Source organism: Garra rufa, chromosome 1, assembly GCF_049309525.1.
Source record: "Garra rufa chromosome 1, GarRuf1.0, whole genome shotgun sequence".
Taxonomy (NCBI): Eukaryota; Metazoa; Chordata; class Actinopteri; order Cypriniformes; family Cyprinidae; genus Garra; species Garra rufa.
In genome coordinates this window covers 14,297,430-14,323,883 of record NC_133361.1, presented here as the reverse complement: position 1 = coordinate 14,323,883, position 26,454 = coordinate 14,297,430, and the positions used below count along the sequence as shown (strand labels likewise).

Sequence of the window (26,454 nt, the reverse complement as noted above, 5' to 3'; positions counted from 1 at the left end):
ACTTTGTAGATGTTTTTTATGCCCAAACATACACACCACACACTGGCTAAAGTTCCAAAAGTGAAAAAGCATAATAGGACCCCTTTAAATATTCCACTCTTATTAATGGAGATAAGCACTGCAATTACATAAAGACATTACGTAGAAGTTAAACAAAAAGTATATGAATTTAGACAGTGGATTGTAGTGGATGCCTCTGATCACTTTTTCCTCTGGCATGCTTTAATGCAGATCTCATGTTATGAGAAAATATTTTTAACAAGAACAATGATTGATGATGTGGTGGACACTGCTGGATTTGGTGGTCTATTCTCTGGTTTGAATAGGACCAATGATAAAAGCTTACTGTACAGCCAGGTGTTGATGTAATGTGAAGGCATCTCCACAACATTATGAAAAATACATCACAAACATGTACATTCATGCTGCTCACATATTATTGTAGCTGAGGTAATTAAACTGTAATCAGGCTTTAGCCATTAATATGTTTTTAGGATACTGAAGAAAAAATACCTCCAGTGCCCCAAAACCCCCTAAGACTCCAGAGGGTAATTTATCTTTTTTTTATTATTCACTTTATGGAGCTCCGGTCCTTTTCAGTGTTTTGTGTTTTTCTGTTGCTTGGTGTCACAAGCCAAGTTTTTATTGTCATGCATTTAATTGTTACCCCTGGAACTCATTTTCATTTTCAGGTTATGGTTTGTCAATAATTTAAATCTATTATAGATCAGTGGTTAAATATGTGACCTGTGCTGGCCAAATGAGTCACAATGAGCAAAATTCATGAAATTTCATGTGGTTGAAATTATTTGTTTGTGTGTGTGTGTGTCCACACTTGAATGGGTTAGACATACCATACTGTGCTAAAATATATAAATATTGAATTCCAAACTGCATAACCATATATAATCTTAATTTCTCAGGCATGGTTGACCTGGTAAGTATGCAATTTAAAATATGAAATTTTACTGATCATTTCTTAGTCAGTGGGCAAACGTATGAAAGCAGCAGGGGATCAAATATTTTTTTTCCCTTACTGTATTGGAAGAGAGCTGAACTGGATAATGACATCACTTTTTTTATATGCCACTATTACAAACACTGTTTACTTTAATAAGATTCAGATTCTGTGCCAAAACTAATTTCTTCAGGAGCTTTACAGACTCGTAAACACATCTGTATTACACACATCACTCAAAAACGGAAACAGGTCAGTGAAAGAAAAACTGAAAGTGTAGTTGAGCTATTCAGTGTTTAGGTTTCAGTAATCAAGCACCACAATGGAAGGAGTCAGGATTTGTCAGGATGAGTTCATGTGTCCAGTGTGTCAGAATCTCCTGAAGGATCCAGTGACCATTTCCTGTGGACACAATTACTGTAAGAGCTGTATAACAGGCCGCTGGGATCAGGAGGATCAGATGAGAGTCAGCTGTCCTCAGTGCAGACAGACCTTCAGTCCAAGACCTGCTTTAGCTACAAACACCATGCTGGCTGAAATGGTAGAGAAACTGAAGAAGAGGAAACGTCCTGCTGACTGTTTGGCTGGAGCTGGAGATAAGCAGTGTGATGTATGTACTGGAAAAAAATACAAAGCCGTCAAGTTTTGTCTGATATGTCTGAACTCTTACTGTCAGATTCACCTTGAACAACATGAGAGTTGGTTTAAAGGAAAGAGACACAATTTGACTGATGCCACTGGACGACTGCAGGAGATGATCTGCCAGAAACATGAGAAGATCCTTGAGGTTTTCTGTCGCACTGACCAGAAGTGTATATGTGTGCTGTGTATGGATGAACATAAAAACCACGACATTGTATCAGCTGAAGATCAGAAGACAGAGAAACAGGTATTTAAAACTAGACACTGATTACAAATTGCTGACACTCGTTTCATCATAATAACAGTTTACAGCATTCACGAAAGCAGAAATTAACAGCAGCTGCAAGACGAGTTTCACACAATCTTTCATTCAATAGACTTTGATTAAACAACAGAATAATAGAGTGACCTGTTTACCTGTTCTCTGACAAAATATATACTTGTATTAGTCAAAATACAAGCTCTGCTAGACAGCAGAAACACTGTCAGTGTGAATCTCTACGTCTGAGTCAGTTTCACTATTATGGAAGGAATCCCCCAACTAGCCCAACGGAATCCAATGAGTGGGTGAAGGTATAATGCGTGAAGGTCTTTTAGATCACTTCATTTATCAGGATTTCATTTTAATTGTAGTCTAGCTCTGTGTTTAATCTAAGTTATTAAATTGTGGCTATATTTCTTTATTTCTAACCCTTAAAGAGAGTGCTCCTAATCTCAGTTTGTTACCTGTTACCTTCATTTTAGGGATTGATTGATGATCACAAGAAAGATATTGTATTGCATTAGACATTAAGACCAAGTCTGTAATTATTAGCAATAAAAAAATAAATAGCAATAAATATAGTGTATATAGCAATCAAAACATACTTTTCCCAGCTAGATATAATTTGGATTCCATTTCTACCACAACTTAATTTTAACCACTCTATCATTATTATATTTTAAATCATTTAAAAATAGCATTACAGTGTAACAAGATTTAATTTCGAGAGACTATTATGAGAGGCAATGTTAAGTGAATTCCAAAATCTAAAACATAACAAAGTCTGAACTGTAACAAGAAAGGTTTTCAGACTATATTTACCAAAAATTATAAATAACACTGAGTTTGTTGTGCCTGTTTGAAGGGGCTGCACAATTTGGACAAAATGTTGATTTTATCAATTTGACTAATTGTTATTACTAAATTAAAACATTAAACAAAACAATAAATATTGTTAATGATTATCAGTATATTTTTCAGAAAACTGCAGCATGACCTGTTAACATGCAGGAGGCCTAACAATAATGTTTAGAAAAGTATAAAGAAAAATTAGAAATCTTTGAAAAAATCTTTGAAAAACAAAAATATATATTTTGGCTATGCTGAAGGAAAAAAAAAACTTAGAAGTATTATTATTGCTATTTTTGCCCTAAATAAGGTGTTGTGAGCATTAGTAAGTGCAAACATGTAATAAAACGCAATGCTAATTAACAGCCTTTATAGAATACTAGTCTATGTAAAATAATGATTTTGCCTCATTCTGTGATGTGAAACCACGTCAGATCACAAAAGGAAGTTATTTCGCACACTCGACTGATGTTATTAAATGAATTTGGAGCAAAACCTGTCATTTAAATGTTCTCAATATACAACAGGTTTGAAAACAGACTCAAACCTATACAAAATCCATGCACGCTTTCTACTGAGGCAAATCTGAACGTACAGACAGATTTCGCTCAGCTCTGGTGCGTCACCCTAGTTTTGTTGTCAGAAGGTGCATGCGGCTTGAAATTGTGCTACGCACACCGAATGAACAAAATGATTTGAAAGCATGAAGAGCTGTCTGTGCTATATAGCTCTTGCAGTACTTTGATTTTAAACACGGATCTTTCTGCGCAGCACCGTTTCAAGTCCAACGCCCCTAAAAATCAAACTGACAACCTCGCAAATGAGGGGCCCTCCTCTTAAGCCGGGTCCCTAGGTGATCGCCTGTTGGACGGGCCAGCACTGCATAATGTCACGTTCCCATGAGTTTATATGTCGTGGCCACGACAAACTTAAGTTAACCGCTCAGGTCTCCTCCCTGTCACCGCAGAATACAACCCAGAATAAGGTTCAGTTCCAGTTCAGATAAATACATAACATCAGTTGCTCACAGATGAATCTAGGAGATGCATACATGACAGTAGAGAGACACACAGTGGCCTGTAAGAGTTCTAGTGTAGACCTCCAGAAACTCATTTTACTTCTAAGGCATTTATAATCTTCTGTTTGTACCCCAGAAACAGCTGAAGGACACACAGAAGACGTTCCAGCAGAGAATCCAACAGAGAGAGAAAGATCATCAGCAGCTGAGAAAGGTTGTGGAGTCTCAGAAGGTGAGTGTGGAAAAGAAAGTGAAGTTTGTCTCAGTCTCAATTCAGACTCTCCTTTTTCAGTCCTACTAAAAGCCTGAATCACTGTGTGTCCTAACAGTGCTCTGCACAGACAGCATTGGAGGACAGTGAGAGGATCTTTACTGAGCTCATCTGTTCCATTGCGAAAAGCTACTCTGAGCTGATACAGATGATCAGAGATCGGGAGAAGGCTGCAGTGAGTCGAGCTGAAGGACGACTGGAGCGACTGGAGCAGGAGATCAATGATCTGAAGAGGAGAGACGCTGAGCTGGAGCAGCTTTTACACATACAGGATCACATCCAGTTCCTGCAGGTAAGAGAGATCTAGAAGAACAGGATCATGGTGGACTTGTCTTACTATATAATCATCAGTCAGATTCTCATCTGATAATCTTCTTTTGAAAGAGACACTGCTTACAAATAGCTTTCAGCTCTGGAGATCTCATAGGAATCATTTCTCTCAGTTATTTATTCTGGAATATATATTTAGCTTTCAAACGCCACTGTCACCAACAGTTCAAAACTTTTCATTTCAGCATCCTCCTCATTTTTCACTCTGATTTATTACTTCTTGGTGAAATCAGTGAACTCCATAGTACAGATTCTGAGTAAAAATTGAAGGTGATTCTCAAACCTAATAAAACAGATTTTTTATTGGCCTGTAACAAATTGATGATCATGAAGACCCCACATATAAATTCTGTAATAAGTCTGTATTTTAGCAATGAAACCAAACAAAAAAAGTGGTCTTAATGGTCCTTGTGAGGTTATAAATGATGGTCAATCTAATCATAGCCTTTGAGCTGCTTTTCCTTAGCAAATCTATTCCACCCTACAATGAGACTACAATAATGGGCATGAGGTATTAGATAATGGGCAAATAGTAGAATCAGGAAATCAGGTTAATTGTGTGAAGTGTGGACCTGATGAATTTTGAATTCTATTTTCTGTAGAGTTCGCAGTCTCTCTCTGCACCTCCTGAAACCACAGATGTAAATGATGACCCCTTAATTTCTGTCTTTCCTTCTAATGGCCTGAGAGAATCTGTTCATCAGCTGAGAGACCAACTGGAGGATTTCTGCAAAGAGGAGTTCACAAAGATCTCAGACAGAGGTAAAGTCATGGAGATTCATCTGCTCTCAGAAACTAGTATATTGTTATCTCATATCACAGGGAACATCATATTAGAAATGTCTTAAGAATGGATGCAGGATCATGAGAATAACACTGTTCATGTCTGTTGATTTCCACAGTCACATTCACCAACATTGTTCTCTGGACCAGGAACAATTTCCTACAATGTAAGTCATTAAGAAAAGTTCAACATGAAAAGATCAAACAGATTCATAAAACCTGATTCTGATGTGTTTTATCTCCATCAGATTCCCATAGGCTCACTCTGGACCCGAGCACAGTGAATAAATACCTCCACCTGTCTGAGAGCAACAAAATGATTACTGCCACTAAAACAGTCCAGTCGTATCCTGATCATCCACACAGATTTGATGTGTATCCTCAGGTGTTGTGTAGAGAGAGTGTGTGTGGACGCTGTTACTGGGAGTTGGATTGGAGTGGGAACAATGTGCGAATATCAGTGTCATATAAGAGCATCAGCAGGAAGGGAGGTGTTGAGTGTTTGTTTGGAGCTAATGATCAGTCCTGGAGTTTGTCCTGCTTTCCCTCCAGATACTCATTCATACACAAAGACATACATACTGATCTCCCTGTGAAGCCCATCAGTAGTAGATTAGGAGTGTATGTGGATCACAGTGCAGGAACTCTGTCCTTCTTCTGTGTCTCTGACACAATGAGCCTCATCCACACAGTCCAGACCGCATTCACCCAGCCGCTCTATCCTGGGTTTTGGGTTAGTAATGAATCATCAGTGAAACTGGATTGATTGACTAATGAATGAATCAGATTAGATGATGAGAGATTCTACCCATAATGTTTTGAGCTATATGAGGAAACAGTAACCGTGAGATTTTTGTTATTGTTATATCTCCATGTCTGTTATGCAAGTCAACTGCTCCTGCTCATCTCCAGACTGGGTCTCTTCTCTTTACTTTACCTAATTGCAGATTAAATTATTAGATCTGTCAGCATTAATATTTTTATACTTAGATTTTCCACATCCCAGAATTGACACAAGTTAATAAAAGGTATTCTATCTTCGAAATGGTTTCTATGTTCTGCAACGTCATGACTGAAACAGCATACAAATCACTTCATGATTGTATACATTGTTGACATTCTCATACACTCCTGGAACCTGGCCGAACATCGCTGTCATGTGAGCAGGTCCTTCAGAAGCTGAGAAAATACCATATTTACCTCAAGCTGAATACGTGAGAGTTCCACCAAACCACCATCAAGTTCCTCGGTTATGTCATCAGTCCCTAAGGCATCCAGACAGATAGCAACAACGTCCAAGCCATACGAGACTGGGCTAGATCCGCTACCATTAAAGAACTACAGTGCTTTCTCTGCTTCTCCAACTTCTGTTGCAACAGTTCAGTATTATTACTGCTCCTCTAACCTCCATGCTCCGTAACAAGCCCAAGTCTTTGTCCTGGACACCCGAAGCCCTCGAGAGTTTCGATCAGCTTAAGGAAGCCTTCTGCTCACCCTGGAAGAGTGGCTGGAGGGAGCCATACATCCTTTTGAAGTCAGAACAAATCACTGTAACCCAGAGTACCTCCATGAGGCCAAATTCCTAAACCCCCATCCGGCACACTGGGCTTCAATTTCTCAGTGACCTACTCACTCCAGTCCCATCCAGTGGACACTGGACAAGGAAATTCTCCAAGCTACTCAGACTGAACCTGCTCCAGAAAGACCTTTGTGCAATCGGCTCTCCGCAACACCCTTCTTCACTCGCTTCATTCTGGACATCCAGGCAGCCAGTAAACCCTCTCTGTTCTCCAGAACCGTTACTGGTGGCCCAACATGGCCTGAGAAGTTTCTCACTTCGTCTGTGGACGCTCAGTCTGTGCTGTCACCAAATCTCCTCGTCAACTTCCACATGGAAAACTGATACCACTTCCCAGACCCCGCTGGCCCGGTCTTCATCGGTCATTTCATTTGACATTTGTCGCTGAACCTGTTAAAAGATACAAAGAACTGTTACCCACCTCAGTTAAGTCCAGTTAATCAATTGCTACATACCTGTTGGCACCAAATCTTCTTCTCTCTGCTTCAAGCTGTTAATAAAGAATACAATCTCACCTGTCTGTCTTCTCAAGGTCTTCTTCTGTATTGTGACAATTGCGTGACATTTATAGCCATTCTAAAAGCAACAGCAGATAGTTTACTGCATTAATACTGCAGCTGAACTTCTTTCAGTGAAATAACATGTCAGAATAAATGTGTGTAATAAATCCCCATATAGACAGTAAGATCAACGTGTGTGTGAGTCCTGCTGAGTCATCATGTGTTTCTGTCCTTTTCTCAAACTCTGTTTGTGTGGATCAAACAAGTTCATCAAAGTTTTCCTAGGACAAGAACAGGTATTGCTTTGGTTTTAGGACAACTGTGAAAGGTTTTTATCCACTTCAAAAATTGAGTACTGAGTACTGTAACTGAGTTTAAAGCATGTAATGTGCTTGCAGTTTCACAAACTTGGTCTAAAGATCTAAATATTAGGTATATTAGTGAATGGTTTCACTAAGTGGACCTCAAGTATCACTTTAAAACACATGACTGCTTTACTGTAAGTGTGTGAAAGACTTATGTTTAAGGTTGTAGATGTTATGCATTCTATGCAGTCTGGTGATTCCACAAATCTGTGCACAGGATAGATGACTATCGCTGAATTACCTAAATTAAGTTGCAGTTTTCATAATTATAAATTGAAATACACTTTTTGTTATTTGCTAGCAGGGTGCAGTTTATGTAAAAGGTATTATAGTCGCCCTGCATCCTTTGAGTAAGATCAGAACCGGCAAATTTGTGTCCATGTGTTCACCATTGGCCAACTGAATTACTAAGCAACACCAGGTCCTTAATGAATAAATAATTGAAATTATGGAATATTCAGAATAATCAAATATCTAAATTAATACATTAATTTGTAATCAGTTTTTAATTAGAAATACATTCTAAATTGAATGATCACTTAAAATTGGATTCAGATTAAACACGGAGCTAGACTAAAATTAAAACTAAACACTGATAAATTAAGTGAACTTTGCAGAAGCGCAAGTAAAAGACCAAACATGCACTATATCTTCACCCATTTATTGGATTCTGGGCCAATTAGGGTGGATCCTTACAATGGGATGCTGGGATCCTAGGTTGTCCACCAGGCGGTGGTAGACACCATTACTTCTGCAAGAGCAGATCTGAAAATTTTGTCGATAAAGACAGTGCTCTCACCTGCGCTGGCTTCCATCAAGAGGGTAGGGGACCTGCATCCCACATAATTGACATCTGGCCCAGCTCTGGGCCAGACGTCAATTGCTATGTGGGATGTAGAGGTTTGAGCGGGAGTGTTTTTTTAGTCCTGCTAGGTTATATTCCATACCCATCCGCTTCCGCGATATATTCACTCATTGTTCACCTGCTGTCTGCTTAGAATAATTTTCTTCCCAACCTGACCATTCCCTTTAAATTCCCTCTAGATCTCATTTACAGAACCTCACATTTAAATTTTCACTACTAAAAAAGAGAGATAACAAGTAAAAATGTAGTTTACACACAAAAAAAAATATTCCCCACATTATTTCTCTCAGAGTCATTGAACACATGTAAGAATCAGCAGCTCTGTTGACACTCTCAGACTCCAGCTGGGGCGGGGCTACACATCACCAGCCAATCAGAGAGAAGCTAAAGAAAAGAGCATGCCGCTTATAAAGAGGCACCAGTACGGTACTATGGATCAGATTATAATACCATGATATTTCCTGTTGTAAATGAGTGTTTCTTCGTCTTTGAGTTTATGTTTATGAAACAGATTAATTTTTTACCTACTTTTATAATACAAGATATAAGGAAAGAGTGGAAACCACTAAATAATCTAAATGTCTGGATATATAGAATGAGGAAGAAGAACCTGCTTGACAGACATCACTTAAACACAGAACCAGGAAACAGTTCAGTAAAAGAGAAAGTGAAAGTGTAGTTGAGCTGAGGGAGTTCTGTGTGTGTGATTCTGAATTAAATCAGTACAATGGCAGACGCCAGAGTTTTTCAAGATGAGTTCTTGTGTCCAGTGTGTCAGGATCTCCTCAAGGATCCAGTGACCATTCCCTGTGGAGACAGTTACTGTAAGAGTTGTATTACAGGCTGCTGGGATCAGGAGGATCAGAAAAGTATCTATAGCTGCCCTTATTGCAGATGGATCTTCAGTCCAAGACCTGCTTTAGCTACAAACACCATGCTGGCTGAAGTGGTGGAAAAATTGAAGAAGACCAAACGTCCTGCTGACTGTGACGCTGGAGCTGGAGATTTGCAGTGTGATGTCTGTACTGGAAGAAAATACAAAGCCGTCAAGTCCTGTCTGAAGTGTCTGAACTCGTACTGTCAGAATCATCTTGAACAACATGAGAGGTGGTTTAAAGGAAAGATACACAGTTTGACTGATGTCACTGGACGGCTACAGGAGATGATCTGCCAGAAACATGAGAAGATCCTTGAGGTTTTCTGTAACACTGACCAGAAATGTATATGTGTGCTGTGTATGACTGAGCATAAAAACCACAACATTATTTCAGCTGCAGCACAGAGGACAGAGAAACAGGTATTTAAAACTAGACACTGATGAAATATTGCTGACACTTGTTTAATGTGTTTATATTGTTACTATATTAACAGCTTACAGCGTTCACACTGTACACGACAGTAGAAATGAACAGCAGCTGAAAGAAAAGTTTCACTGTTTGCTGAAAATGCACCGGAAAAATTCATTAATACAATTTTTCATAAAATGCACTTTGATTTAACAAAATAAAATAATGGAGTGATCCACTCATCTGTTCTTTGACTAAATATATATATACAGTATATATCAGCCATCAATCAAAATACAATCTTTTCTACACAGCAGAAACAATGTCAGTGTGATCAGTTTCATTTTTGTAATACCTACACTTACAGTGTGAAACAGGCCTTAATCTTCATCATAATTCATGTTTGATTATTGTAACTGATCGTCACTTCTGAAGTTTGAACCAACAGTCACAGTAGTTTTCTGTGACATTCACTAACATCCTTTTTTCCTTCAGCACCAGTTAAAGGAGATGCAGAAAACATTCCAGCAGAGAATCCAGCAGAGAGAGAAAGATCTTCAGCATCTAAGAGAATCTGTGGAGTCTCATAAGGTAAGTCTGGAGATGAGGAGAAGTTTGTCTCAGCCTAAGTTCAGACTCTCCTCTTTCAGTCCCAATGAAGCCTGAATCACTGTGTGTCCTAACAGCGCTCTGGACAGACATCAGTGGAGGACAGTGAGAGGATCCTTACTGAGCTCATCCCCTCATCCATTGAGATAAACTGGTCTGAGCTGATACGGCTGATCAGCGATCAGGAAAATGCTGCAGTGAGTCCAGTTGAAGGACGACTGGAGCGACTACAGCAGGAGATCACTGAACTGAGGAGGAGAGACGCTGAGCTGGAGCAGCTTTCACTCACACAGGATCACATCCAGTTCCTGCAGGTAACAAAGATCTATAAGAACAGGACCATAGTGGACTTGTAAAATTATTAAGATGTGTAAATGTGTTATGTGTACGCCAGGTTAAACAGTGAACAGTTTTTGAACAGTGTTAGATAGATTTCTCCAGAGTTGGCACTATGTTTTATAGGGAGTCAGTGTAGTGTTGACAGCACCAGGCTAATATGGTCATACTTCATGGTCCTAGTAAGAAATCTAGCTGCTGCAGTTTGAACCAGCTGGAGTTTGTTTATTAAACGCACAGAGCAACCACTCAATAAAGCATTACAATAATCTAACCTTGACATCATGAATGCATAAATTAACGTTTTTGCATTTGCCATTGAGAGCATAAGCCGTAATTTAGATATATTTTTGAGATGGAAAAATGTGGTTTTACAATTGCTAGAAATGTGGCTTTCCAAAAGAAAGATTGTTATAAAATATCCATCCAGTGTTTTATATCAACTATGCATTCCGTTAGTTAGTAGGCCTTGAAGAAATATAGAGTATCATCAGCATGACAGTGAAAGCTAACTCTTTGTTTCCTAATAATATCTCCCAAGGGAGTGGGAGATATGGTCCTAGTACTGAGCCTTGAGGTACTCCATACTGCACTTGTGATCAATATGATACCACTTCATTCACTGCCACGAATTGATGGTGGTCAGAAACAGTGGCGGTACAATTTGAACCATGCCAGTGCACTTTCTCTAATGTCAACATGATTTTCTAGTCTATTCAAAAGAATGTTGTGATCAATAGTGTCAAACGCAGCACTAAGATCCAGTAGCACTAATAGAAAGATACAAAAGCGATCAGATGATAAAAGCAGGTCATTTGTAACTCTAATGAAAGCAGTCTTAGTACTATGATAAGGTCTAAATCCTGACTGGAAATCATAACAGCAACATTTTTTTCTCTAAGAAGGAACATAGCTGTGAGGATACTACCTTTTGTAGTATCTTTGACAGAAAAGGGAGATTCAAGGTCGGTCTGTAATTAACTAGTTTTTTGGGGTCAAGTTGTGTTTTTTATTCCATCTGAGCTGCAACAAGAGGTGCTTCCACACTGTAAACCCGAACAGTACTACTAACTTATAAAAGATGAGAACACCATAATAAAAATCAGTTACAAAGTTTATTGAACTTAAAACTAAAGCATTTTTTGAACAAATTACTTAATTTTAATTTTGCTTTGCTCATCTTTTTTGAGTAGACATTGCTACTGAAGTGATATTTTATAAGTATACGAGTGACGTTCAATGACGTCATTTACGTCAGGACGTACGCGATCGTTCTGACTGACGCTACCAGAAAACATAATCAAGATGGCGGACACTCGTGCGAGTCTGGACGCATGTGGGGAGATTTGTAAGTAAATGTTTTTTAATCTGCTTTTTATTTTATCATAAGAACTACACGTATATCTTTTAAACGTGTTTCATGTTTGGCTTTGTTGTCTTTTTACTGGTAACGTGGAAAGCTCGACAAGCGTCTCTGCGGTGCTCTGCTTCACGCACATTTTTTAACCATTAATCACACTGCCTTATTTGATTTATATGTAACGTTAATATTGTAATCAGTTAGTCAGCGGAACCCAGTCAGCAACATAGTTTTGGCCCAGATAAAGTCCATATGTGGCTTGAGTGAAATCAATGCGGGCGGCCAAATGTGAGCCGGATCTGGGCCAACGCTGCTTGCTATCTGGGAATTCATATTTTTTAAATTCTGTTTAGCGATCTGTTCTGGAATATGCAAATTTATGCTTGCCTTAATGCCTTCAGCTGTTAATGAACTTGCGGCTAGCTGTAAATTTTATCCACTACATTAAGGCTAATGTTAGCAAAGTTAGCAATATATTGGAAATAACAGTTAATAATAAGAGTTATGAAAACTAGGTAATAGGTATGGTAGAGACACTGGGAAGCTCGTATTAACATTTACATATTTTTTGCCTTGTAGGCTAAAGAAGTGGGTTCAGAGTCTGTGAACTTGGTAAGTATTCTTCTTTCGTTTACTTTGGATATTTTTTAGCAGCTTCACACGTAAAAACCTGCATTGAATATGTATCTAATTTTGTACAGATCAAGTTAGCAACTGAGTGAAGTAGAATAACATGTTTTCAGAGTTTACAAAGCAATGTAACGTTACAAATTGTACAAAACAATGACTGAAACGTGCATTGGCTTTGGCCTTGTTGCATTTGCCAGACCTAATCTATTATAATCATGAAAACTAAAATGCTGTTATTCTTTGTTTTCATGTATAGATGTACAGGCAAAAAGTGTCACATACTGGCAAAGTCTCGGAGATGCTGTGTGACATCCTCAGGATTTATGATCGTGAGGTGAGTTAAAGTCAAAGACTACAACTCTAGTATTGAACCCAGAATAACTTTGCTTGCTTGTTCATTGTTATTTTTGCTTTTCTTTCAAGGATGTGCATGATATCAACATAAAGTGCACTGTAGCTCTTCGTGCCCTAGCAGTACACTTATGTGAAGATGGCCCACAGTTTTTAAGACATGGAATGTAAGTATTCAGTGTCTTTGCTTCATTAACAAATTACCATAACAATATACAGTACAGACCAAAAGTTTGGACACACCTTCTCATTCAAAGACTTTTCTTTATTTTCATGACTAAGAAAATTGTAGATACACACTGAAGGCATCATAACTATGAATTAACACATGTGGAATTATATAGTACATAACAAAAAAGTGTGAAACAACTGAAAATATGTCGTATTCTAGGTTCTTCAAAGTAGCCACCTTTTGCTTTTATTACTGCTTTGCACACTCTTGGCATTCTCTTGATGAGCTTCAAGAGGTAGTCTCATACATAAAGTATTATTCAATGTTTTTGACCTAATGGTAATTATAATTCGCATTCGGAAATCGACACTTCTTGACTGGCAAGACGGCCGCGAGAGGAAACTCAAACACTGAAAGTGAGTTGTTCAAAACCTTTCTTTTTAGTAAACTCTGTGTACACAAACAATGTTCTCAATGCTTGAGTTCATGTGGAGAGATCCAGGCCATACTTCCAGCAAAGTTTCATCAAAATAAAGAAAACTCTTTGAATGAGAAGGTGTGTCCAAACTTTTGGTCTGTACTGTATATTCAACTTTATTTCATTCTACATTTACAAATTCTCTATGTATGTTCTTGTCTAGTTATTAAATTTGGGCCAATTCAGTGTAAACTGAAAAGGCCTGCCTTGTTAAGTATGATACTATATTAAAGTAATAATTAACCAAAAATTTCTGATGATGTAATTCATTACTAGACATGTTTACAGTTGGACCATTTTTGTGCATTCCAGGTGGAGGAGTCGGATGAGCCAGACATCACTGGTACCCCTCTTGCCCTTGTGATGGACACTGAGAACACTGGTCCTGTCTGTCGTGGTGGAAGATGAGTTTGTGCTGAGTGACATCCCCAAGTTTCCTGATGCCCTTGTGTTACTTTTTGTAGAAAATTTATTTTAAAGCATTTTTTTAAAGTATGTTGTCTTCTACACTAAAGGAAGGAACTTTATTTATTTTATTTATTTTCATTTGCCATGTTGCAAAATAATGGCCATGGTTGTAAAAAAATTGTAATCAATGTTTTAACAGTTTCTAATTTGATTTATTGTTACATGTTTACAGAGATTTACATAAACAGTTGTACAAAATAGACAAAGAATGTAATAGTAAATAAAAACCCTTTATTATATGTCAACAGTTCTGTGTGTGCTGCTTTTTAGTATTTTGAACTAAAATATTTATCAGGCTATGAGTTATTCAGAAGTGTATTTCTTGAATAAAATATTTTATTTAAGTGGTATTTAAATAAAAACAATAAGTATTGAAAACATATAAACTTTACACAAGCTACACTTAAGTTTTAAGTACACAGTACTTAAAATTTTAAAAAAAGGAAAGAAAAATATTTAAGTTTAGTGTAATTGTAATTTTTAAGTATGTTTACTTAAATAATCTTAGGTAATCAGTTTCCACAAAAGTTTTGAGTACTCTGAACTTATCGGGTTTTACAGTGCAGAAGTCATAGATCATCTTCTAAATATTTTTAATTTGTCGTTGTCATGAGAGTATAGAATATATATTTATCAGATGGAATAGGATCTAACATACATGATGTTGGTTTAAATGATTTAACAAGTTTATTATAGTAGAGAATGAGTGGAATTGTTCCTCAGGGGGACTAATCAACAAGAGCCACACAAATCTGATGTTTATGCAGGTTATTGGGTGAAGTGTGGAGCTGATGAGTTTTGATTTCTGTTTTCTGTAGAGGTGCCAGTCTCTCTCAGCACCTCCTGAATCTACAGACATAAATGATGACCCCTTAATTTCTCTCTTCTCTTCTGGTGGCCTGAGAGAATCTGCCCATCAGCTGATAGATGAACTGGTGGATTTCTGTAAAGAGGAGCTCAAGAAGATCTCAGGCAGTGGTAAAGTCCTGGAGATTCATCTGCTCTCAGAAATGTTTATCATCATCTCATATCATGGAGAGCATTATATGTGACCCTGGACCACAAAACCAGTCATAAGGTTAAATTTGACAAAACTGAGATGTATACATCACATGAAAGCTCAATAAATGAGCTTTCTATTGATATTTGGTTTGTTAGGATAGCACAATATTTGGCCGAGATACATCTATTTGAAAATCTGGAATCTGAGGGTGCAAAAAAATCTAAATACTGAGAAAATCACCTTTAAAGTTGTCCAAATTAAGTTCTTAACAATGCATATTACTAATCAAAAATTACATTTTGATATATTTATAGTAGGAATTTTACAAAAAATCTTCACGGAACGTGATCTTTACTTAATTTCCTAATGATTTTTGGTATAAAAGAAAAATCTATAATTTTGACCCATACAATGTATTTTTGGCTATTGCTACAAATATACCCCAGCGACTTAAGACTGGTTTTGTGGTCCAGGGTCACATATTAGAAATGTCTTAGGAATGGATGCAGGATCATGAGAATCACACTGTTCATGTTCTTTGATTTCCACAGTCACATTCACCAACATTGTTCTCTGGACCAGGAATGACTTCCTACAATGTAAGTCAGTAAGAAAACAAGCAGAAAAACTCACTGAGTGGGTTCATGCTGTTCATGTAGAAGGTCAAAGAAGAGTGTTATAATTTATATAATTTATAGTTTATGAATATGAAATGAATATTTGCACAGGATATCTGGTCATCTTCACTGAGACACTGGCGATACACTAAACATGAAGAGTTCAGCTACATAAAAGATCAGACAGATTCATAATTCCTAATTCTGATGTGTTTTATCTCTATCAGATTCCCATCAGCTAACTCTAGATCCGAACACAGCATATAAACGGCTTTGTCTGTCTGAGAGCAACAGAGTGATTACTGTCGCTGACACAGAGCAGCCATATCCTGATCATCCAGACAGATTTGAGTATTGGTCTCAGGTGTTGTGTACAGAGAGTGTGTGTGGAAGCTGTTACTGGGAGCTGGAGTGGAGTGGAAATGATGGTGTGTGTATATCAGTGTCATATAAGGGCATCAGCAGGAAGGGAGGGGGTAAAGAGTGTGTGTTTGGATTCAGTGATCAGTCCTGGAGTTTGTTCTGCACTCCCGTCAGATACTCATTCTGGCACAACAACATACATACTGCTCTCTCCGTGAAGCCCATCAGCAGGAGAATAGGAGTGTTTGTGGATCCCAGTGCAGGAACTCTATCCTTCTACAGCATCGCTGACACAATGAGCCTCATCCACACAGTCCAGACCACATTCACTCAGCCGCTTTATCCTGGGTTTGGATTTGGATCTGAATCATCAGTGAAACTGTGTTGATGAATCAGAATAGATTGAAGAGAGATTCTACTCATAATGCTTTGAGCTGCATGATGAATCAGTAACAGTGAGTCTTTTCTCTTCATGGCATTAATACTGCAGCTAAAATAACTGTCAGTGAAATAAGTCAGAATAAATGTGTGTAATAAATTCTCATATAGACAGTACGATCAGTGTGTGTGTGTTATATTCAGTTATATGTTTTTTAAAGTAATGCATTACAATATTGTGTTTCTCTCTAAAAAAGTAAATTGATAAAAATTACATTGGCAGGATGTGACATGTGTACGGTGACCGTGAGGGGACTTGTTTGGTTCACTTAATTTTGTTGTGACATATTAACTTGTGAGAATGTGATATTATGTCATGGCCATGAGATATTAATTTGTGGGAACATCAAATTATGCCGCGGCCACAAGATCATTTCAATGACATGTCATGGCCACGACTTACGTTGAAGGAACGACATGCATTTCTCGTGGCCACAAGTTTACTGTGTAAACAAACTTGCGTGACCATAGGATTATCAAAGATAGATTTGTTAATATTTTATTTTAAATTAAGCAATTATTAGGCAAAGCTGTCTATGTGAATGCTGTCTACATGGGATGTAGACAGCATTCGAAAGAAGTTTAACATGCATAAATATTACATAAAGTACATCAAATAAAATAGGCCTACAATAAATATTTGTATGCATCCCACAGTGTTGTAAGTCCATTAACTGACCCTGTTTTTTTTTCTGTAATATTTGTATTAGGCCTATTATTATTATTATTATTATTAGCCTAGTATTATTGGTTATATTTTTATATTCATTTTTCTTTTCATTTCGATTTCTTTAGTATATGTGGTGGCCTACTGTAAATGCTCGACATGCCAATAAAGCTTTGATTATGCTATGACTAGATTTTTTACTGGAATGCAGTTTAAAGGTTGAATTTAACATATATTTTATTTTATTTTGTCTAAATAATAGACTAGCCTATATAAATGTAGTGTTTCATTGACGAGTGAATCATTCACATAGTTTCAATTGTAAACCATTTATCTTCACACGGGCATAAATACAATCATAAAGTCAAAACATAATTGTCAGGCATTTGCAAAATATATGGAAATACTTATATACAGAAAGTTAATTAGGTAAAGCGATACAAAATAAATATAAAAATAATGTTGCCTATGACCCCAAGAACACCAACAAAGGCAACAAAGCAGTGGCTTAAGAAGAAGCACATTAAGTTCCTGGAGTGGCCTAGCCAGTCTCCAGACCATAATTTCATAAAAAAATCCGTTGAGGGAGCTGAAGGTTCAAGTTTATCATATTGTGGAAATCACCCAAACTTCATTGGTTCACTTAAGTTCACCAGTACAATCTAATGGAAAACACCATTACTGCCCAATAGAAGGCACCTAAAAAACCACAGTCTGTATTATGACATCCAGTAATAGTATAATCTTCATATCGTTCAGTCTATTGATTACTTTTATAACCATACAGGAAACACGAGTTAAATGAAAGAGAAACTGAAGTGTAGTTGAGTGGTTGTGTGTTTGTGTCTCTGTGTTTGTGCATTAAAATGTTGGAAGCCAGAGTTTTTCCGGATGAGTTCTTGTGCCCAGCATGTCAGGATCTTCTGAAGGATCCAGTGACAATTCCCTGTGGACACAGTTTCTGTGAGAGCTGTATTACAGGCTTCTGGGATCAGGAGGATCAGATGAGAGTCTACAGCTGCCCTCAGTGCAGTCAGACTTTCAGTCAAAGACCTGCTTTTGCTAGAAACACCATGCTGGCTGAAGTGGAGGAGAAACTGAAGAAGAGGAAACGTCCTGCTGACTGTGACGCTGGAGCTGGAGATGTGGAGTGTGACGTCTGTCCTGGAAGAAAATACAAAGCGTTAAAGTCATGTCTGGAGTGTTTAAACTCTTACTGTCAGAATCACCTTGAAAAACATGAGAGTTGGTTTAAAGGAAAGAGACACAATTTGACTGATGCCACTGGACGACTGCAGGAAATGATCTGCCAGAAACATAAGAAGCTCCTTGAGGTTTTCTGTCGAACTGACCAGAAGTGTATATGTGTGCTGTGTACAATAGACGAACATAAAAACCACGACACTGTATCAGCTGCAGCACAGAGGACAGAGAAACAGGTATTTAAAACTATCCACGTGTCAAACTCAATTGTCTTAAAATAAAAAATCTATGCTGCTTTATATCATAAATTACAAAAGTGCTTATCAATAGATTTTGTTTCTATTTGGTGTGCTATTTATATGCAGAAATTGACTTTGGCATGCATATTATACGCAAAGGTTAGGATTAAGGGTGTGAAGTAGGTGTGTGTATGCCAAAGCCGCATATTATATGCAAACCAAGACATTACGTACAGTGTTTAAATTGATTCTATATTTTAGTCTTTAGCACTTTTTCATGTGTACCGGCACTGACATGTTGTCAGTACTTACAGTCAACCGTGAATTACCTCTCATCTTAAAAAAATCACATCAATGAATGCAAGCTGAGTCGGTCTACTAGGTGTTTTCCAAGTGGGGGCAACAATATCATGTTTTGATCGTACTGTTCGATTGTATTTGCTTACTGGAATGTGTGCAGAGTAGTAAAATAATAATTAATTACTGATTTAAAAAAGTAAATCAGTAATTTGTGAAGCCCTATGTGAAGCTCTATGTCTGTGTCAGTTTCACTTTCATGATACTTACACTTGCGGTCTGAAACAAGCATTAATATTCATCATCATTCATATTCAATGATTGTAACTGATCATCACTTCTGTAGTTTGAACTTACACCCATTGGTTTATTAGCTCCACTTTTCCTGGATTCACTGATGATTTAGCGCCAGTAGTTTTCTGTGACATTCACTAAACAGCAAAATCCCCACTGTTAATTTAACACTCCCCAGTGTTAATTGTGGACTCATATATACACTGAAGCAGTGTTAAAGTTAACACTGAAGCAGTGTTGAAGTTAATGAGATAATTAGGTGATTAACGAAGTGATGATTGATCATTATTGAAGACACCTGATGTTAATAAGCAGAATCACCAAGGGAGAAAACCAATTAACATCAGGTGTCTTCATTAATGATCAATCATCACTTAGTTAATCACCTAATTATCTCATTAACTTTAACACTGCTTCACTGTATATATAAGTCCACAATTAACACTGGGGAGTGTTACATTAACAGTGGGGATTTTGCTGTGTATCATCACTTTGTCTTGCAGCACCAGCTGAAGGAGACACAGAAGATGTTCCAGCAGAGAATCCAAGAGAGAGAGAAAGATCTTCAGCAGCTGAGAGAGGATGTGGAGTCTCATAAGGTGAGTCTGGAGATGAGGAGAAGTTTGTCTCAGTCTCAATTCAGACTCTCCTCTTTCAGTCCCACTGAAGCCTGAATCACTGTGTGTCCTAACAGCGCTCTGCACAGACAGCAGTGGAGGACAGTGAGAGGATCTTTAATGAGCTCACCCGCTCCATTGAAAGAAGCCGCTTTGAGGTTATACGGCTGATCAGAGATCAGGAAAGGGTTGCAGTGAGTCGAGCTGAGGGACAACTGGAGCGACTAGAGCAGGAGATCAATGATCTGAGGAGGAGAGACGCTGAGCTGGAGCCGCTTTCACACACACAGGATCACATCCAGTTCCTGCAGGTAACAAAGATCTAGAACCGGATCATAGTGGACTTGAGCCAGATTGTGCTGTGACAGGAGACTCACAGAGAAATATTTAATGAGTGCCTTATTAGGTAACACTTTAGAATACGGTTCCATCAATAATGAATAACTACACAGGAACAAATGAATAATGCACTACTAACATTATAGTAACTACTATTAACTAACAAGAAATTCTGATTAACTAATCAGTAAGTAATAATGCTCAGTTAAAAGTGGTAGTTCACTAATAGCTAATCAGTAACTACTATTTTTTCATATCTCCCAGAGAATTAATAAGAACTACTATATACAGGTTCATAATTAATGTTAATGATGGAAAGTGTATAATTAATTGTAAAATAAAGATCATGGAAACCCATTAATAATGACTCAAGAATTACCAAATACTTCAGAAGGGATTACTAATTATTTGGATCCGTATTCTAAAGTGAAGATCATGGTAACCCACTAGTAACGACTTAAGTGTTACTAAAGCCATCGGAAGTATTACTATCCAGAACCTTACAAAAACCTCAATAGTTTTTAATGACTTTAGTCATTACTAGGGAGTTATCATGATCTTCACTTTAGAATATGGATCCAAATATTTAGTAATTCCTCTTGACGGATTTGGTAGTACCTGAATTTTTACTAGTGCGTTACCATGATCTTAACTTTAGGACTAATTATACATTTTGCATTATTTAGATTAATTATGAACATGTATAAAGTAGTTCTTATAGTTCTCTGGGAGATATGTAAAAATAATAGTTACTGATTAGCTAATAGTAAACTTTTAACTGAGTGCTATTACTTAATGATTCGTTAATCAGATTTTCTTGTTAGTTAATAGTATTTACTTGACTGTTAATAGTGCATTAGTTATTTGTTCATGTGTAGTTACTTATTAATAATGGAACTGTATTCTAAAGTTTTACCCCTTAATATATAATCATCCACAATCCGAAAAGTTTGAGTTCATTCAAATTGATTTGGGTGATCAAACCTGATAATACATGAAGTGAGGCTTTATATTAGCAATGCTTCAGCGTATTGAAACCGAACTAAATGTGAGCGTGTCTTAAAGGTCCTTGTTTCAGTGTCTCTAACCACTCTAAAGTTATAAATAACAGTCAACCCAGCTGTTAGATGGACATTTATGTTCTAAGCAGATGTTTCATCAAACAAATTTCCTGGAAAGTTCAAATAGTGTATTTGGTAAATACTAAAAACTGTAGCTCTAATGTGATTAAAACTGAATATGAGAAGAAAGAAGCTGATGCTGTGAAAGTGGTGGATTGAGGTGAGTTACTAAATATCAGCCAAGTCAAATCTGATGTTGGTGCAGGTTACTGAGTGAAGTGGAGGTGGTGAGTTTGATTTCTGTTATCCGTAGAGTTTCCAGTTTCTCTCAGTACCTCCTGAATCTACAGACATGAATGAAGGTCCCTTAATTTCTCTCGCCTCTTCTGATGATCTGACAAAATCTGTCTGTCAGCTAAAAGACAAACTGGAGGATATCTTCAAAGAGCAGCTTAAGAAGATCTTAGACAGAGGTAAAGTCCTGGAGATTCTTCTGCTCTCAGAAATGAGTCTATCATCATCTCATATCATGAAGAACATCATATTAGAAATGTCTTTGGAATCAATGAATGATCATGAGAATCACACTGTTCATGTCTGTTGATTTCCACAGCCACATTCACCAACATTGTTCCCAGGACCTGGAATGACTTCCTACAATGTAAGTCAGTAAGAAAGTGTGTTCATGTTATTTCTGTAGAAGGTGAAAAAAGAGTTTTATAACTGATGTAAATGATGATTTGCTCAGGATATCTGGTCATCGTCACTGAGACACACACTCAAAAAAATGATTCTTTAAACTAACTCAATTCAATTATGGACAGTGGTTCCAAACAACCAAATTGTTTATTATTAACATATAAGGATTTTTTTCAATCTTTTCAAAATTATTCTGTTAAGACAACACAATTGAATTAGGAAAATCAATGTGAAATAGTAATGTCCAACCAAATCAATGTAATCAATGTCCTTTAACTTAAAACCATTAAGTTTAGTCAGCTTGTTTTGGTTTACTAAAAAATAGGCCAAAGAGCTCATAATTTATTCATGTCGCAATGCATGATGGGAGTCATGGATGAGTTCTGATTGGCTACAACTTGGTTTTTTGGTGGTCACCGTTGTTGTGATTCTCACACTGATTCTTCATGTCTGTGTGTCTAAAAGCAAAAAAGCTTTTTTTTTCTTTCTTCATCTGTCTCATAAAGCCAAAACTGACAGATCTTTTGTTCACAGTTCTCTTGAACTCTGTAAGGAAAACCTAAGTCAAGTACTTAAGTCACTATATGATGATAGCTATTTTAAGTACAGTCAATGCTACTTGATGACTTTTGTTCTTGGCTTGTCTAGCTGTTATAACTCAGTAAAAGCAGCCAAACAAAATCTAACATTGAAGATTTAAGGGTCAAGAGCCCAACTAATGCAAACATTGACCACTATAATGGTTGCTTAAATTTTTTTTCCCTCTTTTGGTGATTCTGCTTATTAACATCAGGTGTCTGTAATAATGATCAATCATGACGACGTGTCTTCATCAAATACTTTAGAAATTGTCACATCCCGTTTTTGAATGGTGAAATTAAACCCTTTGCGTTACTTTAACAATTCATAATTAAGTAAAGTGGATAATTAAACAGCTTAAGTTATTTAAGCACAATGCAATAGTGTTTTGGCGGACAACAAAATATATATATGTTGTTTTAAAATAAAATATTTAAATAAAACCAACAATGGCACAAAACCATTTTTTTGAGTGCAGATGATATACTGAACTTGAAGAGTTCAGCTACATGAAAAGATCTAACAGATTCATAATTCCTGATTTTTAGGTTTATTTATTTATTTATTTTTAATCTCCATCAGATTCCCATCAGCTCACTCCGGATCTGAACACAATGCATAAATACCTCCGTCTGTCTGAGAACAACAGGACGGTTAATACCGCTGGGACAGTTCAGACATATCCTGATCATCCAGACAGATTTGATGTGTATCGTCAGGTGTTGTGTAGAGAGAGTGTGTGTGGATACTGTTACTGGGAGCTGGAGTGGAGTGGAAATAAAGGTGTGTGTGTATCAGTGTCATATAAGAGCATCATCAGGAAGGGATGGGGTGAGTGTAGGTTTGGAGCTAATGATCAGTCCTGGAGTTTGGTATGCTCTCCCTCCAAATATTCATTCTGGCACAATAAGATACAGACTGCTCTCTCTGTGATGCCCATCAGCAGGAGAATAGGAGTGTTTGTGGATCAAAGTGCAGGAACTCTGTCCTTCTACAGCGTCTCTGATACAATGAGCCTCATCCACACAGTCCAGACCACATTCACCCAGCCGCTCTATCCTGGGTTTAATGTTCTTAAAGGATCATCAGTGAAACTCATCAGTGTTGATGAATCAGAATAGATTGATTAGTGTTTCCACACATAAAACTTGTGCATGATAAATCGGTAACAGTGAGATCTTCTTTTCTCTTCATGACATTAATACTGCAGCTGGACTTCTGTCAGTGAAATAACATGTTAGAATAATCGTGTGTTTCTGTGCTTTTCTCAACCTCTGTTCTGATTTAGTTTTTTTTTCGTTTTTCGTTTTTAATCTATCATTTTATTATAACTATTATAATTACCTTTCCATTCAAATGATCATAGTCAAATCATTTCATTATTCACAATAAATCATTTTATTAGTCATGGAGCTCCTTTTCAGTGTTTTGTGTTCTTGTGTCTTCCAGTGTCACAATTCGCTGTATGTATTATCACACATTTAATAATTAACTGTGGAATTTGTTCTTATTTTTACATTATAGCTTGGTAATTTATTCTATTTAAAAGTGTTGTTGAAACCTGTAAATGACATGAAATTTCAAGCTGTGTGAGTGTGACAGCAATTGTGTATGTGTCTTACTTTTTTTTCGTGCTCTCACATCAAAACATCTATAGATCAACTATTGTATATTATTTTATTTTAAATTATTTGTAAGTCTCGCTTAACCAACATGTTCTCACTCCCAGGTCGTCGCATTGATGGGGCGTCTTGAGCCCCTGCCCCTTTAAGGTCAGACAGTAAAGTGCCTTTGCGGTCCAGTCTACGGGCGCCCAATCCACGATTTCTACTGAGGGGGACCCTCCCCCACCGGTTTGCGATTTCCACCAAGGGGTACCCAACCCCAGTCCGCAATTGTGCCTTTGCAACACCATTTCGCCCCTGCCCCTCCGGAGGTCTCAGCACACCACTGGCCCAAGGTACCCCTTTAGCGTAATTTGTTGACATGCAGGGTCCTCCATTGTTTTCAGTTGTTTGTCTTAATTTAATGGTTTGCATGCATTTGTAAAAAATATAAATAATTATATACTACCCTAAACCTTCTGAACAATATAAAACACAGGCAAATATAAGTACAGTCACAGGAATGTATTGCAAAAACTGACCACAAACAAGCAGTATAAAAGCATTACAAACATAAGGTTTTAATTGCTGAAAATGATGAACATCTCATTCAAAAAGATACTCCCAAAGATTAGCATGAAGCAATCGGTCACGAGACACACAAGAGCCAATAGTATTTCACAACTAAAGCCGCGGTCACACTAGACTTTGAGCATGCAAAATTCCTCGGATGCTACAACCATGGCTGCAATAGTCGTAATATGATGTCATGCTCTGCAGCGTGTTTTTAAAAAGTTAAATTCAGCACATGACCAATAACAATACATTTAAAATGTAAAAACATACAATCTACTATACTTCACCGCAGTGTTGCAGTTTTAAATTTAGGTTCTTTTCATTCAGCTATAGGTCATGCTGTGATGTATCGATCTCCTGTTAGTCACAATGTGTTACGTGATGCAAATTCGTCGGTCAGAGTTCACCAAGCTTGAACTTTGGAAAGCAGCGAAATGCGTTTCCGGTCTAACGCATTGCATGCATATGAATGGAAGACAGTGGAACGAAGTGTGCAGTGTGACCGTGGCATAAGGCTGACGTCTGTTCCTCTCACAAATCAATAATTTTGCCTTGGAAGCCCAGGATATTCATTTTTTTTTTTTTTTTTTTTTTATAAATTGTGACTGTAGTTGTATCTGCCTGTAATATTGGTGTTTTATTGAAAAATGGTTAGGTTTAGGGGCAGGGGTCGGGCTATGTGCTCATAAATGTGTAAATAGTCTAATATACATAAACTGTTGTGACTGTTTGCATTGGAAAATCACACCCCAATATATATATATATATATATATATATATATATATATATATATATATATATATATATATAATGGCAATATATTGATATTAATATATTATATGTAATTTAATCATGACGATACAATTCTAAGTGCCTTCCGTGTCAGCTTACTGATGGAAAGAGTTTCTTATTTAAAGTAGTGGAGAACCCTTTATGTCAAAAAATAATGCTGAAGGGGTACCCTGTTCGTCAAAATGTGACAGCAAAGGTGGTCCTGACCAAGTATGAATATGTGACGAGGTGGGAGTGACACCATGTTGGAATGTCAGACAACACACATTGAATAAAAAATGCTTTTAAATCTGATTCTAGGGGTCATCGGAAGCCTATTTTCCACAAGCTGATATGATTTTTTAGGGTCTTAATGAAAAGTTTATCACTTACTTGAAATTTCTCAAAGGTAGTGTAAAACAACACCCCTTTTACCTTGTCAAAATCAGCTCTTTTCACAGCAACATGTTTTGTTGCATGTCGTTTTAAATGCTAATGAGCTCTGTTCACCTCTGTCCACTGGTCCGCTATGATCCAGATCCGACAGTTCAAAACTTCACTGACATTTCAACATTTTACTACCTTTTGAAATCTGAATTATTACGTTACGGTGAAATCAGTGAACTTGATACTACTGATTCTGAGTAACAATCAGGCGATCCACAAACCAGATATAAATAGACACATTAGGCTCGTTTCCACTGTCAGGCCAAAAGCGTGAGTGCTAGTGCGTGCCTGTCAAGTTTCCACAGTCACTTCCAGGGCGTGATCATGCCTTGTCAGGGCAAAGTGTCCCATCCACTTTTTAAAACGTTCACATATATTCTGTGGCAAATACTAGAATCTGTAGCTCTAATGTGATATAGTGAATATGAGAGGAATGAAACTCATGTTGTGAAAGGAATGGATTGATTTGAGTTACAAAGATTAGTTAAGTCAAATCTGATGTTGGTGCAGGTTAATGGGTAATGTGT

The 26,454-nt window shown here is 37.3% G+C and overlaps 3 protein-coding genes and 1 long non-coding RNA gene across 5 annotated transcripts; all 4 read left to right on the top strand.

Annotated features, from left to right (window-relative positions):
* The first annotated feature begins 1,280 nt into the window (after positions 1-1,280).
* Positions 1,281-5,879, top strand: LOC141286711 (tripartite motif-containing protein 16-like). Its single transcript, XM_073818837.1, has 6 exons — positions 1,281-1,847; positions 3,866-3,961; positions 4,059-4,292; positions 4,933-5,092; positions 5,233-5,280; positions 5,362-5,879. Exons 1-6 carry the CDS (start codon positions 1,281-1,283, stop codon positions 5,877-5,879), a joined length of 1,623 nt encoding a protein of 540 aa, XP_073674938.1.
* A 3,270-nt stretch (positions 5,880-9,149) lies between these two features.
* On the top strand, positions 9,150-16,633 carry LOC141331327 (tripartite motif-containing protein 16-like). Its single transcript, XM_073836355.1, has 6 exons — positions 9,150-9,719; positions 10,204-10,299; positions 10,395-10,631; positions 14,931-15,090; positions 15,667-15,714; positions 15,960-16,633. The coding sequence occupies exons 1-6, from the start codon at positions 9,150-9,152 to the stop codon at positions 16,481-16,483; spliced, it is 1,635 nt and encodes a 544-aa protein (XP_073692456.1). The 3' UTR covers positions 16,484-16,633.
* LOC141343315 (uncharacterized) lies at positions 11,902-14,352 on the top strand. 2 transcript variants are annotated; one of them, XR_012356725.1, is made up of 5 exons: positions 11,902-12,001; positions 12,593-12,625; positions 12,900-12,977; positions 13,067-13,161; positions 13,957-14,352. It is a non-coding gene; the product is annotated as an uncharacterized lncRNA (long non-coding RNA). The 2 variants fall into 2 exon arrangements; XR_012356723.1 differs by lacking the exon at positions 11,902-12,001 and having other exon boundaries at positions 12,478-12,625.
* A 1,433-nt stretch (positions 16,634-18,066) lies between the features above and the next one.
* Positions 18,067-23,649, top strand: LOC141286627 (tripartite motif-containing protein 16-like). Its single transcript, XM_073818719.1, has 6 exons — positions 18,067-18,639; positions 19,737-19,832; positions 19,928-20,161; positions 21,564-21,723; positions 21,864-21,911; positions 23,111-23,649. The coding sequence occupies exons 1-6, from the start codon at positions 18,067-18,069 to the stop codon at positions 23,647-23,649; spliced, it is 1,650 nt and encodes a 549-aa protein (XP_073674820.1).
* The last annotated feature ends 2,805 nt before the right edge of the window (positions 23,650-26,454 follow it).

Excerpts from the sequence above, each read along its gene's own strand:
- LOC141286711 (XM_073818837.1), top strand. The coding sequence starts at position 1,281 with ATGGAAGGAGTCAGGATTTGTCAGGATGAGTTCATGTGTCCAGTGTGT. Across the intron at positions 1,848-3,865 it reads ATCAGAAGACAGAGAAACAG|AAACAGCTGAAGGACACACA; the intron begins GTATTTAAAACT and ends TTTGTACCCCAG. Across the intron at positions 3,962-4,058 it reads AGGTTGTGGAGTCTCAGAAG|TGCTCTGCACAGACAGCATT; the intron begins GTGAGTGTGGAA and ends GTGTCCTAACAG.
- LOC141331327 (XM_073836355.1), top strand. The coding sequence starts at position 9,150 with ATGGCAGACGCCAGAGTTTTTCAAGATGAGTTCTTGTGTCCAGTGTGT. Across the intron at positions 15,091-15,666 it reads CAAGAAGATCTCAGGCAGTG|TCACATTCACCAACATTGTT; the intron begins GTAAAGTCCTGG and ends TGATTTCCACAG. Across the intron at positions 15,715-15,959 it reads CAGGAATGACTTCCTACAAT|ATTCCCATCAGCTAACTCTA; the intron begins GTAAGTCAGTAA and ends TATCTCTATCAG.
- LOC141286627 (XM_073818719.1), top strand. The coding sequence starts at position 18,067 with ATGTTGGAAGCCAGAGTTTTTCCGGATGAGTTCTTGTGCCCAGCATGT. Across the intron at positions 18,640-19,736 it reads CACAGAGGACAGAGAAACAG|CACCAGCTGAAGGAGACACA; the intron begins GTATTTAAAACT and ends TTTGTCTTGCAG. Across the intron at positions 19,833-19,927 it reads AGGATGTGGAGTCTCATAAG|CGCTCTGCACAGACAGCAGT; the intron begins GTGAGTCTGGAG and ends GTGTCCTAACAG.